At 37.8% G+C, this 18,672-nt stretch overlaps 2 protein-coding genes and 1 pseudogene across 4 annotated transcripts in view; 2 read left to right on the forward strand and 1 right to left on the reverse strand.

Moving 5' to 3' along the window:
- Positions 1 to 18,672, forward strand: part of NRXN3 (neurexin 3) — a 2,132,730-nt gene that overhangs the window by 819,956 nt on the left and 1,294,102 nt on the right. The window lies entirely within an intron of this gene.
- On the reverse strand, positions 12,790 to 13,270 carry LOC138164070 (cytochrome c oxidase subunit 6B1-like). The gene has a single exon (XM_069091708.1). It carries the CDS (start codon positions 13,191 to 13,193, stop codon positions 12,942 to 12,944), a length of 252 nt encoding a protein of 83 aa, XP_068947809.1. The 5' UTR covers positions 13,194 to 13,270; the 3' UTR covers positions 12,790 to 12,941.
- Positions 13,354 to 16,386, forward strand: LOC138164121 (large ribosomal subunit protein eL20 pseudogene; annotated as a pseudogene).

An 18,672-nucleotide genomic window follows, 5' to 3' on the forward strand; every position in this document is an offset into this window, starting at 1 on the left:
CTCCCTCCTTCCCTTTATCTCTCTCTATCTCTCTTTGTCTCACTGTCTCTGTTTCATTTCTCATAGTTCTTCTGAGGAAGGATTTCGTATGTGTTTCACATATGTGTTTACAAAGAGCCAAAGGAGGGCATAGAAGGGTAAAGTCTTAAGCAAACACTTAAGAGGCAGTGGATAAAGACTCCTCCCTTTGTCCTTCTGTGGGACCTTTTATTAGTTATAGAACTTATATTAGTTAGCCATAGGATGGTCTATGTATATGAACAACAATGTACAGGGGAAATAAAAAAAAACACAAGAAAAAGAAGCTTGAAAAAGGAGAGCAAATGAGAAAATGAATGTGAATTTTCTATTAAATCCCTGAACCTTCTCCCTACCCTCATTCATCCTCCAACTCCCTAAACAACTTTTTTTCCAACCGTGACCTTCTTGTCAGAGACTTCTCTGTAAGCAGTTACACACAGCTCTGCAAATGTTAGAGTGACATTTGGACTGGACTAGAGTGATCCGAATACTCTCTTTGGCTCCCTCGGGTGCTTGCCAGTCTTCAGCAAAGCAATATTAGCCTTGTGAGCCTCACCTCCCAGAGCTAGCAATAACATTTACCAGCTACAGTTTTCTCTGTCTTCAAATATTTCTCCTGGTCCATGGGAAAGTCTTCCAGTTCCTTATAAGACTTGGCCCTAAAGAGTGCAGTTGAAAGTGTGTACGGCTCTCATCATGTAATGTTAACATTTACCTTCCATTACGGGTTTAGCTTTTCTTTTAATTAGGCATCCCTCACATAAATTAGATTAAGTTGGGAAATATTAATTACTCATGCCTCACATCCACTCCTTATAATAAAGGAAATTACAATGAAGGAAATCGTTTAGATTCATGTTGGAGGAAACTCTGGTTACACTGCCTCAAAATTGATGAAAGAGCTCAAAAAGAAATCTGGGTGCTCACTGAAACCTCTCTTTTTAAACTGACCCAGAAATCCAATAAGTATAGCTTTACTCATTGGGATTTAGAGAACACAGCTGGTTTGGCCAGCTGCAACTGAAAACCAGAAAGGAATATTGAGGAAGACCATTTTAGAGATTCATTATTCTCAGGACCTAGTTGTATATACTAAAGGAATGTGGAAGCACATTTTTAAGTGATAAAATAAATAGCAATAATAGTAGGGTCTTATAAAACTTCCAAGAATCACATAGTACAAATATTTTACAGATGAGGAAACTGAGGCTCAATGTAAAGACTCACTTTGGGTTAAAAAAATCAGCTTCTCAAATATAATACGGGGAACATATGGATAGATAGCAATTCAACAGAAAAAGATCTGGGGGTTTTAGTGGACTGCAAGTTAAATAAGAATCAATAGCATCATGTGATAACCAGGAAAGCTAATACAAACTGAGGCTACATTAAGAGAGATAGTATTTAGGAAAAGGGAGGTGGTAATCTTCTGGTACTCCAAGCCAATCAGGTCATATCTGGAGTATCATTTTTTTTTTCAGTTTCTGAACATCACATTTTAAGACAAGCATTGGTAAATTTGGAAATATCTAGAGAAAAGCAAACTAAATGGCGAAAAGCCTTGTATTTATGACCTTTGAGAATGGGTTCAAGGAAATGGGAATGTTTAGGTTAGAAAACAGAAGACAAGAAGGGGCAAGAAAAGTGTCTTCACAGATTTGAAAGGCTGTTGAAGGGCCTTGTTCTGATAGAAAGGCAGATTTAGATTTGGTGTTAAGAGGGTTTTCTTTATAACTATTTTATCCAGAAGTGGAGTAGGTTGTCTTATTGGATAGTGAATTCCCCTTCATTTGAGGTCTTAAGCCAAGGCGTGAATGTTGTTGTTCAATTTTGTCTCACTCTATGACCTCATTTTGGGGTTTTCTTGATACTGGAATGTTTGGCCTTTTCCAGCTCATTTTTATAGATGATGAAACTGAGACAAACAGGGTTAAGTGACTTGTCCAGGATTGAACAGTTAATAAGCATCTGGGTCTGGATTTGAACTCATCAAGATGAATCTTCCCCATTCCATACTCCATGCTCTATCCACTATGTCACCTAGCTGCCCCAGGGGCTGGCTAGCCATTGCATGTGACTAAGGGGATTCTTATTCAGGTACAGGTTGCAATTGCTGGCTTCTGTGATCCCTTCCTACTCTGTTATTTCAGGATTTGCTTCAGTAAATGTTGACTTTCATGTGTGCTCTGACAAACTGAGGTTGTGTTATAGGAGATTGTTCTCCCATTCCTCCTTTAGACACATCCCTGACTATCCTGTGACTTGTGTAATAATTTATTGTCGAATCAGGTATAGCTGAACAACATTGGTGAGTCACAAGGAGTAAAGAAACAGAAAATTTTAATGACAAATTAATAACATCTACCTTACCTCGTTCCCTCCCCTACTGTGGTACTTACTATTCTCAGACCCTTCCTTGCTTCAGTTTTAGCAACATCTCAGGCCAGTGTGTCTCACATGCAGCTTTGGCAAGCTCAGCATGGTGATGATGCCAGAAAGCTTGCTCTCAGTAGACTTATAAACTCATCAGCTGTGGGATGGTAGTATAATTTATACTACCCTTTGCCAATGCCATAAAATGGCTTTCAGTTTGCAGTGGAATGAAATTCTGTCAACAGGAAGAGTTTATGACTTAATTTCAGTTGTGTTCTCTATTGTTTGTTACTGCAGTAGAAACCTGTATGTGGTACCTCTTACTCTGCTTGCCAGTTACAACGTTTTCCCCCAATTTGGCAAGTTAAATACAGCATGAGGTTTTGCCAGATGCTCTTCCCAATATGTAGGCAGTGGTCCCTTCATCACTAATTCCAATCAGTGGAATTGAGATATAGTTTTTTTTTACTCATCAATATGTTACCTTGATGTCATTATCTAAGGACCTTACTATTTTGAGCAAATTTACTGAAATATTAGTAATAAAAAAGCCTGATGATGGAAAAGTTCAAGGACTTAATAAGAAGCATGAATTTCTATGTGCAAAGAAAATATTTTTGATGGCTAACAATAATTTTAATTTTACAAAGTATTTCATGCTTTATAAGGCATCGTCTTCAAAATTACTATGCCAAGTAGGCAGGGTATGTATTTGTTAGGTCAGTTTTCCAAATGAAGAAAGAAACTGAGGTTCAGAGGACACAAAAATTGGACACAAAAATTAAGTGACAGGTGACAGAACCAGGGCTTGAATCAAGGCCTTGTAACTCCAAACCCAGGGCACTTTCCAGATTTCATCTATTGTCATCTGGGTGCTCTGATCAGATTAAAAAAACAAACAAGCTCTTATAGCATCTACTTGTCATTCATTTGCTCAGCCTTCTACAAAGCTCATTTTGTTCAGGCATTACAATGTGTAAAATAACCATGTGGACAGCCATTTTACTGCTTGACAATCTGCCAAGTAAATAATTGGAAGATAACGTTAAATGTAATTCACTTTAATTCAATAAATACATCTTAAACACCTTCTGTGTGCTGAGCATTATGCTCAGTTCTAGGGCAGATGGAAGAGACACAATCTCTGCCTTCATGGAGATTATAGTCATTCAGGAAGTATAGAATTCCAAAAGGAATTTCTACTGAAAAATGTTTAATAGGACTTTGGATATATTGAGAAACTCTTCATAAACTAGTATTACATTAAAGTTGTAAGAGTTATGGGAATTAGTTTCCAAAGGCAAAATATTTTTGTATGGGTTTCATTTTTCTTGTAAACCCTTCTGGAATTTCTTGTTGTTTCATGGTCTCTTAGAAGTGATGTTGGAATAGAAAGAAAAAGGAAAAAAAAAAAACAAACAAACCTGAAGCACCAAAGATTTCAAGGGGAAAATGAAAACACAGAGTACAAGCTGAGAAATCAACACAGAAGATCCCAAAACTAGCTAGAATGAACAATTCATACTAAATTCTCAAAGAGTTTATATCCTCTTAATAAATATCAGAAGGCAAAGAAATATAAGCCAGTATCTTTGGAATGCAGCCAATGAGGGAATTTGTTTTACTTTATTATGCATATTTGTTACAAGTATTTTTTTTTTAAATTTTCCACCTGCAATGGTGGGAAGAAGATAAAAGAGATTTCTGTCATTTAAAAAATAAAACAAAAAACCAGGAAAAGAAAAAAATATCAATTTAAATATTGATATTTAGAATACATTCAATAAACTTTTAGAAGTTTTTATTTATACTTTCTGTTTCTTTTATCCCCATAGTTATCCCATGTATCCCTTCCTCCTTCCAGAGATCTGTCCCATATGACAAATAATATTTTTTAGAGAGGAAAAAATAGCAAAACTGATTGATACATTGAAAAAGCCCCCAAACATGTGCTATATGTAATATCTGTGAACTTCTCACCTCAATGAAGGGATAGGTGGGGGTGATTTCCTATCTCTCTTGTCAATAAACTTTTGTTAAGTGCCTCCGAGGTACCAGGCACTGTACTGAATGTTGGGGATACAAAGAAAAAGGTAGACTATGCTCAGTCCTCAAGGACCATTAATACATGTCCCTTTGCATATCATTGTATTGGAACCTTCCTAAGGGTAAAGTTCAAAGTAATCCTCGCCAGGGATTCTAGCCAAGATTTTATATTGTGGGCAGAAGTGCTGGAAGGCCTGGCCCAATCTGAATGAGTCTATAGAGGCAGGAAAGAGTCAGAAGTAAGATTTGGGTCATTTGAGGCAAAAACAATCAGTTATCAACACAGTCATCATAAGGTAATAAGCGAGCAGGAATTTGAGGCAAGAGATGTACCCAAGATCTGGGATTATACATCAGCAATATAGTAGTGGCAGAATCCCATCTGAAGGCCTGAGGGGTGGATGAAGAGCCAGTCATAAGAGACTTGAACCCCTCACCCCCAACCTCTATCCCCTTATTTGCCCAGAGTCTAATGGGACCTCTCCTTCCAATCAACCTTCCTGACAAAGCTTTCGCTTCCTTCTCCCTCGGACCTATCCCCACAAGTAGGAACAAATAGAAGAAGCAAATCAGAGACCACCTCATCCAGTCCTATATTTTGGGGACTGCCCCCTCACATTTGCTCCTCACTGCCACTTCTCAAGCCTCCCATTTCACAATATTCACTCAGCTACCATCTCTTTTCCTTTAAATTTCACTCCATCATTGTTCAAATCCTTGTTGCTGTCATGAACGTCCAGGTCACTTTCCAGTTTCCTCAATAATTTTGATTCTGGGTCCCTAGACTCCTTTTCTTTCCTCTCACTAGCTTCCTTCAAACATTCTGACCTTGTGGTTTCTAAACATCCTCAATTCCCATGACTTCCATCCCACAATTCAACTTGTCTGACAGATGTGGATATCCCTTAGACTCCAGCCTCTTCTCTCCATTGGCACCCAGTGGGGCCAGGATTCCCTATTGTGGTTTTGATATGGTCACAATGCTGACATCCTTTTGAGCTCTAACATTTGGGGCTATGCTGACTCCCCTAATTTTTCCCAACAAACTTCAGCTGTGGACAGCTCTTTGACACCACTAGCATTTCCCACATGGAAAACACACACACACACACACACACAGTTGTGTTAACTCAGCAGTGAGCAATCACCATCATTTTGCAAACAGCCAAACACTTTACCAAATTACAAACCTCAAACCTTTGCAAGTGATGATTATAAAACTGATATGCCCTATGAAAATAAGCATGAGTGTATAAGTAAATCTGTGGGCTACATTATCTGGTGAAGTGATTACATACTTGAGCCAGGTTTCCTTGTCCTGAGGGCAGTAGGGTTCTGCTTAGGGCTCTCCATTTTCTCCACAGGAATCAAATGGCACTTACATTCCAATGCAGCCAACCCTGTCAACATTACTAGCATATAAAGTCAGTGGCCAGCATGTTTGGGGATCTGCACTTATTTCCCAGCTGTCTAGAAATGGACAATTGCTTCAGGTTATATTTAGCATATCTTCATAACATTTCATCTGTTCATCTTCTTCACCACCAACCATGATTTAATTCACCACAGAAGTACGTTGGCCAGACTGATTTCTTTCTTTGTCCTCAAATTCCCTGCTCCAACGATCTTATTTTTTTCCCTTCATGATTGTGACATGACTGCTCTCCACAATTTCATTGTTAAGGGGTTCTTTGTTGCCATTTGATGCTAAGTGTTGCTCATAAAACTCACTGGCAGGAGATGCCTAGTAACTGAATGTGAAGATAGTTGCAGGTCCAGACCTCACATCTGTTCAGAAGACCAGACAGTATTACTTCTGTAGACTTTAATTCTGGCCTGAAGCTTGATGCCTCATTGCTGCCATATTCTTTCTTGTCGGTCTTCCAGAGAGTAAATTGGCTTATTATCTTTTGATGTTTGGTTAGCACAATTCAGTTAGGGGCCTTAGTTCTGAGTCATTGATGAGGATGTTTGGATGAAAATATAGGTCTGCATAAAATGGGATTCAGCTTCTGGCATCACCTCTGATTGTGGTTTTAGAATATTTAGAATTGTGGTTAAATAGCAACGTGCTGATTTGAGAAAGGTGATTAATGAACAAAAGCATGTCCTCCCAGCTTGTGTTTCCAAGGCTTTCTTGTCAGTTTTATTGATTCCTAAATGACTAAGTCAGAGACTCAGGAAAGGACTCTGCACACAGAAGGTACTTATTAATTATATGTTGACTGATACTGACATCATTGGAAATGAGATGAGAGAGTAAGTTCTCTGGAAGAGAGAATATGCTATAGAATTTTACTTCTTCATAAAATCATAATAGTAAAATCATGGATAGAGACTTTACCTTTGATATCATCAATATAGTGAACTCTCAGGTAAGGAAACACCCAGCACTAATGCAGGTTGGCATCTTCTCTGTAATTTAAAGTCTTAGAGAATTGCCTAGGGCACTGAGGGCTTAAATGATTTGCCCTGGTACACACTGCCAGTATGTTTCAGAGGTGGGTCTGGAACCCAGATATTCCTAGTTTTGAGGCCAACTCTCTATTCACTACACCAAGTGTTTTATATACATTACCACATTTGAGGCTTGCAAACCTATAAGTTAAATATTGCAGGTTTATTATCCCCCATTTTACTGCTGAGAAAACTAAGCTGTTCACAGGTAAAGAGAATGCCCATGCTTTTGCAGCTACTACGTGTTGGAGTCAGGATTTGAATCTGGGTCTTCCTTGTCCCAATTCCATCACTCTAGGTAATACATCACATATTATATCCCTAAATGTATTAACTGAATGAACATAAACTTGATATTCTATTTTGCTAAAAGAAACTAAATGTGTGTATATGTATATAGAGATGACTGATAGAGATAGATAGAGAGAGATGACTGATATAACTGAACTATCATTTCATCGTGATATATATCTAAGAATGTGAAATAGCTGAAGAAGACAATTCCAGAAACTTGACTACTAGCTAAATTAAATATAATTAGAAACTTTTAAAATAGTTTATCACAAATGGTGTAAAATTCCAAGGACTCTTCTTCATTTGAATTAACTTTAAAGATTAAGTTTTCTTGATATCTTTTGATTTTACATCAGTCATGTCCACATATAGAATACATGTACACACAGAGACATATTGATCCTTCCCTTATAAAAAGAAAAATCAGTTAAACTAAAGCAACCAATACAATCACCACTTATATGGTAATGCATGCAATAGTCTGTCCTGGAGCTCTCCACTGCCCTGCTGAGAAGAGACATTTCATTACCTGTTATCCAGAATCAAGATCAGTCATTATCCTGAGAATGGAGTTTCCTTTCAACATTATTTTCACTTGCTTGACTATAGTCACACTGTTTGTGTTCCTGAGATTGGAGTTTCCTTTTGACATTGTTTTTGTTTGCTTGATTGTAGTCGCACTGCTTGTTCTTCCGGTTTTGCTTACACATCAGTTCATATAAGAATTCTCATGTTTTTTTGGACTTTTAAGAATAGTAATTTTTTACCACATTATAATATTCTATTACATTCACATATCACAGTTCAGTCATTCCCCACTTCTCTTTATCTTTCAGTTTTTTGTTATTAATAAAAGATAATACAATGAATATTTTGGCATTATACACAGGCCCTTCCTGTTCTGTACTTGAACTCCTTGGTATACATGTGTGTAAACATACATACACATGCATATGTATGCATACACGCATATGTTTGTGGACACATACACACATATGTGTGTGTATGAAAATTCTCTAAATTTCACAGGATGGTAGAAATGAAACTGACATTAGAAATCATCTCTTCTCATTCTCCAGCTTTATAGATGAGGACAACTGAGGCCTTTTTTTTTTTTTTTAGGTCTGAAATTCTTTCACCAAAGTTAGGTTATACAGAAATGAAATGATAAAAGTCTGCATTTAATGTCTTCACTTATTTAATGCAAGTTGGAAAATGGTGTATCTTAGCTGTTTTGATTTGATTTTAGGGAGGGGCTCTAATGAAAAGAACACTGAAGTGAGGAATCGAGTCCTGATTATATCACTATCTGGGTAACCCTGGCACCAGTTTCACAGAATCATAAAATTTAGAGACTGAAAGGATTTTTGAGCTTATCTAGTTAACATGTTCTTAGTCTGTGGACCATGAACTTGCTTTTTAAAATATTTTCATAAACTATTTTGATAACTGTTTTGATAATTTATTTGATAAACTGATAATTTCAATATAATTGGTTTCTTGAAGGGGTCCATAGATTTCACTGTACTGCCAAATGGGTCCAAGATATAAGCAATGTTAAGAACCTTTGATGCCCTTCCAGGGTTTGGCAAATTACAGCCCAAATCCCTCCTACCACTATTAGCCAGGCACTATACTAAGAGTTTTACAAATATTATTTCATTTGATCTTTACAACAATCCTAGGAAGCAAGTACTATTATTATACCCATTTTACAGATAAAGAAACTGAGGTAGACAGAGGTTAAGTGACTTTGCCAAGGTCATACAGCATAGTAAGTGTCTGACACTAGATTTAAATTCAGCTCTTCCTAACTCTGGGTCTAATTCTCTAATCCACTGGACCACCTACCTTCCTCTCAGTACAATAAATGATTTGCTATGTATTAGTTATTACAGTACAATTACATTGGGAACTCCTGTGTGTAGCATCTTTACTTCAATGGATGAGTAAAAATAGCTGACAATTTGGGATTTGGTCTGTGGGACATAGTCTGCTGACTCCTCATCTAATTCAACCATTCTTCAATGACTCTTATGTGGTTACACAGGTAATAAGGAACAGAGTAGGGATTTAAACCAATGCCTCTGAATTCAGAGTCACTGCTTACCCCTTTCCCCAACACTATCCTGCCTACCTATTCCACTATCCCACACATTTAGGAGAGTGGTTAGATAACCCTCCACAGTGAAGGAATCACATTTATTAATTGCTCTTCCAGCATCAACATTATTTTTTTCTTTTTTTTTTGTCTTTCTGGAGGGGGGAAGGCAGGGCACTTGGGGTTAAGTGACACAACTAATATGTGTTAAGTGTCTGAAGCCAAATTTGAACTCCATTACTCCTGACTCTGGGGCTGGTACTCTATTCACTGTGCCACCTAGCTGCCCCAATAAACAATTTTGTTTTATTTTTGGAGGCAATCTGGGGTTAAGTGACTTGCCCAGGGTCACATAGATAATAAGTGTCTGAGGACAAATTTCAACTCATGTCCTCCTGATTCTAGGGCCAGCACTCTATCCACTATACCACCTAACTGGCCCAGCATCAACATTCTTACTAAGTGCTCTTTCCTTTCATACTGTTGAGTTGCTGACAAATATCACTTGCTAAAGTCATCTATTCTCAATGACCAACTCTTTGAAGTACTTTGCTCCAATCAGAAAGATTTTCACAGATAAATTCTAATTCTTTAGTTGCTAAAGGAGTCCTATATCTGAACTCAAAGGACTTATATTCAAGTTCTGACTGCTGATTTCTACCTGTCACCTTAGGCAAATCAATAATTTTGGTTTAACTACAGGCCTTGTTTTTATCACCTATCCAATGAAGGAGTTCAATTATTTCCATCATTCTTTCCTTCTCTGAGTCCTATGATCTTAAAATCATAAAGATTATGTAATCCCACACCCAAGATCCTCTGATTCCACTAATGCATTATTAGACCAGCTCTCAGTCTCTGCCTTGCCATATTGGGCAATGTGGTAGATAAGTACTTCTTCACTTTCTTGTCCCACAGGGGAGAGAAAAGAAGCCTCTGGCAATGACTTTGCAAAGTTCACTAAAGGGCTGTTTACACCTTGGAGGACTAAGACATATTGGCTTTTTATTGTTAGTTCAAAACACAGATTTTGTCCCCTAGTAGGTTTCTGTACTGTTTAAGAGTCACTCAGTTTGGGCTCAAGAAGTAGGCATCTGCTTGGGAGAAATATTTTCTGGAGAACAGAGAAATAAGCATGAATCAGAAGAGTTGGTAAGGACAATGACAGGAAGATTGTAAGAAGATTGTATGTACAGGAAATATAGAGGTTGAGTAGGAAGGGAGATAGGTTATGTTATCATACTTTGGTTTAAAGATTCAATATTTGGGACTATTTCTGCCCCTAAATGGGTATGAGGAAGGATGGTCAGGGCATGCCTACAGGTAGTGATAAATTGCTTAGTTCTGTCACATGACTGTTCAGTGGTAAGGAGTAGAATGCAGAAAAGTCTGAAGCTGATACCTGAGTCTGAGATAAAGTCGGGGTTGTAGATGAATATTTGGTCAGGAAACCAGGTTAGTACCAGAACAAATGAGGAGGTGAGATGGTATTAAGCAGGATGGGATCAAGAATCTAGGTCCAGATTAGATAACTGCAACAACAAAGCAAGAGGGATAAACAGAGATATGTCTTACAGCCTAATCTGGAATAAGGAGACAAAAAGTGCTAGGGTGGTATGTAATTTTTGGGCTGGAAACAACAGCCAAACTTGGTTGATATGATGACAACACCAGGGATAGTTTCTTGGGAAAGATGGATATTTTAGAGTGTCTTAAGCATTAAGGGAGCAGTTAGGTAGTACAGTAGATAAAGTCCTGGGCCTGGAGTCAGGAAGACTCATCTTCCTGAGTTCAAATCTGGCCTCGGACACTTATTAACTATGTGACCCTGGGCAGATCACTTAACCCTGTTTTCCTCAGTTCTGTCATCTATAAAATGATCTGGAAAAGGAAATGGTGATCCACTCCAGGATCTTTGCCAAGAAAATCCCAAGTGGGGTCACAAGAGTCAGACATGACTGAAAAACAGCTGAAATAACAACAGCAAAGCATCAATAGGCCAATCATTACCTGTTATGAATTATCATCCATGGTATAAAAGGCATACGGCTTTCTGAAAAGTTTTGAGATCCTCTAGAATAATATCTTCCATGCTCTTGCCTTAGGTATTCCCTTACTCAGGAGGGAGGATAAAGAACTTGATGTGAAAGGCATTATTCTCCAGGTATCCAGGAGACTCACTTTGAATCTTTGGGGCAAATGCTACGTCAGAGTAGTGCTTTTTCTTGGTAGCAAAAGACCTTTCCTATACTTTCCCATCCAATCAACGGCTAAGCCTTGTCAATTCTACTTCCACAATATCTCTTGAACCTATCCTCTTCTAGCAACTCACATGGCCCTCATCTTGACTCCTAATTGGTCTTCCTGACTTGCCTTTCCCAGGTCCTTGGTACTCATACCCTTATTCCTCTATAATCACAAAATATCAGAATGGGAAGGAACAGTTATCTGGTCCAGCTGTTGATCACAGTTCCTCTCTACATCACACCCACAATCGTTATTCATATCTGTTTGGAGGCATCCAGTGATAAGGAAACTGTTGTCTCCACTTGGACATATCTACTTATTTGGATATTTTTCTTTATATCTGGCAAAAATCTATATATTTTCTGTAAAATGATTGAGGTATTAGAAAATTATTCTATCTATACTAAAAATCTGGAATAACTCAAATCTTGAATGCCTTTGAACTTTGAATCATCATTCAAATTGAAGGGGATTCTGGGCAGAGTCTGGTTTAGTGGAGAAGTAAGCAATAAAACATGGGATAGCTAGAATTGGACAGCATGAGAAATATGTAGGTACTAGGCCACCAAACAGATGATGTTGGTGATGGAGAGAATACTCAAAGAATAGTCATCTAACTTACTGGAATGACAGAGGAAGGAAGGCAGGTAGATTGGAAATAATGAATGGATGATGAATGCTAAATCCTCAATTTGATGATGTTCCCCTGAGGAATGGTATTTGCCTCATCTCCTTTGAAGGTATTCTTGGAGTTATTGTTTTTTTAATCATGGTCTAGCAGGGATTATTATATAAATATAAAAATATATGAAAAAATCTAGGATAAAAACCACATCTAGTATGGAATAGGGTATTATAGGGTGTTATAAAAGAAGCTATAAAAGATCAGGGGTAAAAACAATATCTAGTATGGAATAAGGTGCTCTGTGGAGAAGGGAAAACTGATTTAAATTCAACAAAAATTTATTTAGTGACTACTACATGCAAAATACTATGCTATTATATATGCTTTATGGAATAGTAACACGTTAATGGAAACTGTGATTGGACAGAGTTAATGGAAACTGTGATTAGACAAAGTTAAAGTCATGGATCCCCGAAGTGGGTGGTACTTCACTGGAGAGTGCTACAGGGGAGATTACATTGGATCTACCAATAGTCAGATGACCTAGATTCAAAACCTTCCTCTTCTCTTACTACCAGTATAAGGTAGTCACTATGGCTGTCACTTAAACCTCTGCGTGCCTCACTTTTTTTTGTATTCCAACACAGTTTATTTTAACATGATTCAGGTCCCCCAGAGCCGGGGTAGTCACAGATCACATCCCCTCCCCCCCCCCCCAAGAAAGGAGGGATCCAGCCCCAGGCATTGGGGTGGGGTAAGGGAGGAGGAGGAATTAGCTCAGATCTTCCCAGGGAAGGTTTCTTCTGCTCTGCGATCATCCCAAGTACTCACCCAGGACAGGGGACAGAGGGACTTGTAGACACGTTTGCAGACGGACACATCACCACCTTTCTCATTCATGGCCTTCTCACAACCGTGAAAATCCAGGTAATTCTGCCAGCAGTTGCGGGTCTGGTTCTGGTTGGGAAAGCGGCTATCGAAGGGTGCAGTGCGGTAGTTTCGGATCTTGGACTTGATGTCTTCAGACATGGTGGCTCCTGAGGTCGCTTCCGCCGCGGTCACTGTCGCTGTCTCAGCTGCTCCTCCCGCGGACGCCGCTCACTCAATCCTCACTTTTTTTTTTTTAATCTGCAAATTGCAGGGTTTAGACTAGATGACCTCTGAGGTCCCTTCTAGATCTAGAGCTACGATGCTCAGGTATTATTCACAGGTATAAGTGGCTCATTGTTTTGAAGATGATGAATTTTGACATGGAAGGTAAAAAAGACATTCCCCTAAAATCAATCAATCAACAAACCTTTCTTGAGAGTACTACTGTGTACTAGAAACTGGGGATACAAAAATAGATAATGAAATAGTCCTTCAAGGAGCTTACCTTCTGACAGGGTAGAAAAGTACACAAATAAACATGTACAACATTCACACACACAAACAAAGTAGTTGTATACAAATTTGGAAAGGAGGTCATTAGCAGTTGTCAGGATTAGGAAAGGATTCATGAGGAATATGGTTCCTGAGCTGCAAACATAGAAGGGTGGAATTTCATGAAATTCCCAGGAACCAGTCCCAAAAAGAAATAAGGTAGGTTTCCTTGTCCTACAAAGAAAATATCAAGGTACCATATGAACATGGGTAGTGTTGGCACATGGTGATCCTTAGTCTGATATAAATATATAATTTTCTAGTCAGGGTTAGGGATTTGGGGGGGACATGTAAAGATAGTGTTCCCCAGAACCTTGGCTCTTAGTGTCTCGTTTATCCCCTGATAAGGGACCTAGAGTTAAAGAAGGGAATAATTACTAGCTTCAATCCCAAGAAATAGGTGTTGGGTCTGATGGGTTCATAGGAGGGGAATGAAGGGATCACTGCTTGATATGCCAAGCACAAAATTAAAACTGGAAAGCCCAAGTATCTAGGCGGAATAGGAGCCTAATCATTCATAATAACCTATTGATTTTCACAGCTATTCAGCATTCATCAGTAAACACATCAATTGTATGTTGATGCTCCAGTCCTGGCCCTTTCCCCTTACTTAATTTCTTCCTAGAATCATGGTGGTTCTGCTCATGGGTCTACAAAGGGTTGACAACTCTCACTCTCTCTCCTAGGGAGTAAAGCCATAACTAGAAGATTTATACCTATAGTCAGACATGTCTAGGAGGTTTGGGGAATAGGAATGCCTCTACAGCATTCATCTGCCACAGCTTGTTTCCTATACAGCACTCAGTCTTCCTTCCTGATTGGAGTTTACTTATATCCAAAGCTTAATTATTCTATCATCACCACCACCACCTCTTGACTGGAGAAACATGTGCTTGAAAACAGAATGATTTATCAGGAAGTAAGAGTTTATAACAGAGAAAAGAAATGCTATGGGATAAAATCAGAAGCCAAGGTAGACATCAAGAATATCCTAATAGAAAGTCTTTAGCCAGTCCTGGTGTGTGATATACATTAAATAAATCCAAAGCAATATCCAAAACCATGCAGTGTGCTTACTGCAAGCATAAAGATTTTGAGATGGAATCAGATTATTATGTATAATAAGAATTTAGGCTCTTAGGACTCAAAGGGACTTCAGAGGTCATCAAGTCCAATCCCTTTTCCTTCATGACAGGAGCCACCATATCTGAAGACATCAAGTCCAATGAAGTCAACAAATATTTATTAAGCACTTATTATGTATGAGTCACTGCCCTCTTAGAGCTCACATTCAAATGGAGGAGAATATACACACACACACACACATTTTATATATATATATATATATATGTATGTATGTATATATATATATTATATATGTACACATATATCAAAGAGCAGGAAATAAGGAAATTAGGAGAGACTAGGATGACCTGCTCAGATCATCTGCTAAAAAAGAAAAAGAATGCAAAAAATTTTTACCTTAAGAACAAATAATAAATAGATCTGAAAACTGAGGGTTTGTTTTCATGGGAACCTCAGGACTCATGTAGTCTGGTTGCTTCTAAAAAGGAAGTTAGAACTCTCTCCTTTATCTGATATATTGCTTATCTCAAAATGTTTAATTTGTACAATGGGTTCTTTATAGTAAGTTCTCCTCCATACTTCAATACTTAGGTCCCAGGTCAACTTAAACATTGTAGGAATAAATCCTCTGGCCTTTTTTCTTCATTAGAAGGGACTTTAGACTCAACAGAGAGACCATTGATTTTATAATAGGGCAGAAGAATTGATGAACTTTCTTGTCATCTTCTCCAGCCAATAAATAATCAGTACACAAATGTATTTATTTAAATGTCACAATAATTAATCATGTTAATTATTCTATCATCACCACCACCACCTCCTGACTGGAGAAACATGTACTTGAAAGCAGAATGATTTATCAGGAAGTGAGAGTTTATAACAGAGAAAAGAAATGCTATGGGATAAAATCAGAAGCCAAGGTAGACATCCAGAATATCCTAATAGAAAGTCTTTAGCCAGTCTTGGTGTGTGATATACATTAAATAAATTTATCCATTTGACAAACATTTATTTAACTCAATTCAATAAACATTTATTAAGTGCCTTCTATGTACAAGACACTGGTTTAAGTACTCGATGGGGAAAAAATGAAACTCTACCTTTAAAAAGTTTACATTCTACACGGATGGGGGGAGTTACATAATACACACATATACATATGTATGTACACAGATGTATGTGCATATATATGTAAATGCATATTCCTTGAGGTGGTTGGGCACTGCCTGCCCACTCCCAAGAGCCTGGTGCCACCTCTTTATCGCATGCAGATCTTTGCTCCTAATCATGTCGTAGCAAAGTCCCGGTTCTGGTACTTTGTTTCCCAGCTGAAAAAGATGAAGAAGTCTTCTGGAGAAATTGTATACTGTGGACAGGTCTTTGAAAATTCCCCTTTTAGAGTGAAGAACTTTGGCATCTGTCTGCGTTATGATTCCAGGAGTGGGACCCACAACATGTACAGGGAGTACAGGAACCTGACCACTGCTGGTGCCGTCACTCAGTGCTACCGAGATATGGGAGCCCGTCACCGTGCCTGGGCCCACTCCATCCAGATCATGAAAGAGGAAGAAATTCCTGCCAGCAAATGCCACCGGCCCACAGTCAAGCAGTTTCATGACTCCAAAATCAAGTTCCCTCTGCCCCACAGAGTTCTGCGTCGCCAGCACAAACTATGCTTTACTACCAAGAGGCCCAACACCTTCTTCTAAGATTAGAGACACAATGAGGCACCTATTTTATTTAAATAAGTTTCTCAATTGGAAACTCCCCCCCCCAAAAAAAGTAACTACTATGTCTGAATAATTAGTAAGTACTTTTCTATGTTCAATGCACTATATAAGGTAGTTGGAAAATATAATAAATAAAACAGTCTGTTTCCCCAAGAAACTTAATATCTAGTAGTACAAGTTAAACTATGTACACAGCTAAATATGATATAAATTATAATAGGACATTTACATGAGGAGTCCATGAAATGCTCTGAGATGAGGTAACAGCAATCAGTTTTAGCTAGAAAGACCAAGGAATCCTTCATAGAAGAGAAGTTTTTTTTTGAGCTGGGTCTTAAAAGATGGGTAGCTTTTAACAGAATAAGACTGGAGAAGACTATTCCAAAAGCATGTACACACTTCTGAAATACCTTTCTTCAATCGTGGAAAAGAGTTGGCTACAGTATCAATGTCGGAAAATATCAATCATGTTGAAGCGAAGATGAATGATCCAGGTTATCTGGAACAAAGTTATTATAAGGTTGAGTAGGATGAGATGAGACTTTAAAGGTACTTTAGTGTTCAGATTATAGAGGATATTAAATGCCAGGCAAAGGAATTTGGTCTTTATTTGGCGGGTAATGGGGAACCATTTTCTGAGCACAGAGTGAATTAAACTGACTTATGCTCCAGGAAAGCAAATCTGCAAGTAGTTCTGTCTATTCTTCTGTGTACCTGCTGTCTTCTTATATAGAATGTAAACCCTTTGAGGACAAAGACTGTTAATTCATTCATGCATTTATTCATTCATTTCTTAAGTGCCTAGCGTGTGCCAGCCATTGGGCAGACAAAGACAAAGACAAAAACAAAAATAGTACCTGCCTTTGTGAAGTCTTCATTCTATTTGAGTGATGCAGAACATAAAAAAAAAACAAAACCTAAGAACCCCTGGTCTGCATTTTTTTTCTGGGATTTTCTTTTGCATCTTTATCATGAAAAGGATGATTAGGTCAGTTTATATGAGAATATGAAACAGAAATGCTGTGGACTTCCTTGTTACCAGTAGGAAGGAGTTGTTCAGTGAACTGGATTTAGGGCAAGTCCTTTTCAGAGTGAAGAGTAGCATGACAGTAGCCATGAGACACAAAGGTACAGCCTCTAGCACTTGACACTAAGGAGGGCATGTGATTTTTCATGGGCATGTGATTTTTCTGGTCACACCTGTATACTTGACTTACCAATTGACAATTTTGACAGTCACATTGTGGCTTTATATACTCCCTTCTAGGTCAGTCACAGTGTGTGTCTATGTATGTATATATGTGTGTATGTATTATATGTATAGATGTAGATCTATACATATGTATGTAGATGGTTATACATCTATATGTGCACATAGACATATGTATACATAAGCAATATACAGACACATATACCTATGTGTGTATACATATACACACATAAATGTACACGTATGTGTATACACACATGTATGTATACACACACAATCTTAATGTTGTTATTGTTCTATTGTTTCAATTCTGTCTGACTTTTTATGACCCCATTTGGAGTTTGCTTGGCAAAGATACTGAAATAGTTGCCATTTCCAACTCACTTTACAAATGAGGAAACTGATGCAAACAAGGTTAAGTCACATAGCTAGTAAGTATCTAAAGTTGAATTTGAACTCAGGAAGATGAGTCTTCCTGACTCCAGTCCAGCACTCTATACACTGTACCACCTAGCTGAATGCATGTGCATGTATACGTACACACATGTATATGTACATATGTATATACATGCATGCGTACATACACATTATATACATACACACAAATATATGCACATGGGGAGTGTGTGTGCACATATATGAATAGGGCAGAAATAGTCTCTCTTTATCTTGTATATGCTCTTGTATATATCCCTAACGTCTGGGCACATAGTAAGTCTCATTAACTATGCATATTTTCAAGAAATGAAATGAATAAAAATTTCAACAACATTTTATTTAATTAGCATTAATGAGATTTCATAGGAAGGCATAGGAGATACATAGGAAATCTCATTAATTAAGTAAATTAAATTAGTCTCATTGATAGGGAAAATAGTCTCCAATAGGTAATGAAAGCTTTTATTCCATATTAAATTATCATGGCTAAAATGTATACTAATTAAATAAAATGTCAAAAGTTTCATTCATTTCATTTCTTGAAAAATTGCATAATGAAATTTTCTGTGTCCTGACTTTAGGGACACATTGTAGCTAGCTAACTAGCTAGTTAGATAGGGAG

This window comes from Petaurus breviceps, unplaced genomic scaffold, assembly GCF_028583685.1.
Source record: "Petaurus breviceps papuanus isolate PSGF00001 unplaced genomic scaffold, PetGlider_PUasm1.0 189, whole genome shotgun sequence".
Taxonomy (NCBI): domain Eukaryota; kingdom Metazoa; phylum Chordata; class Mammalia; order Diprotodontia; family Petauridae; genus Petaurus; species Petaurus breviceps.

Excerpts from the sequence above, each read along its gene's own strand:
- LOC138164070 (XM_069091708.1), bottom strand. The coding sequence starts at position 13,193 with ATGTCTGAAGACATCAAGTCCAAGATCCGAAACTACCGCACTGCACCC.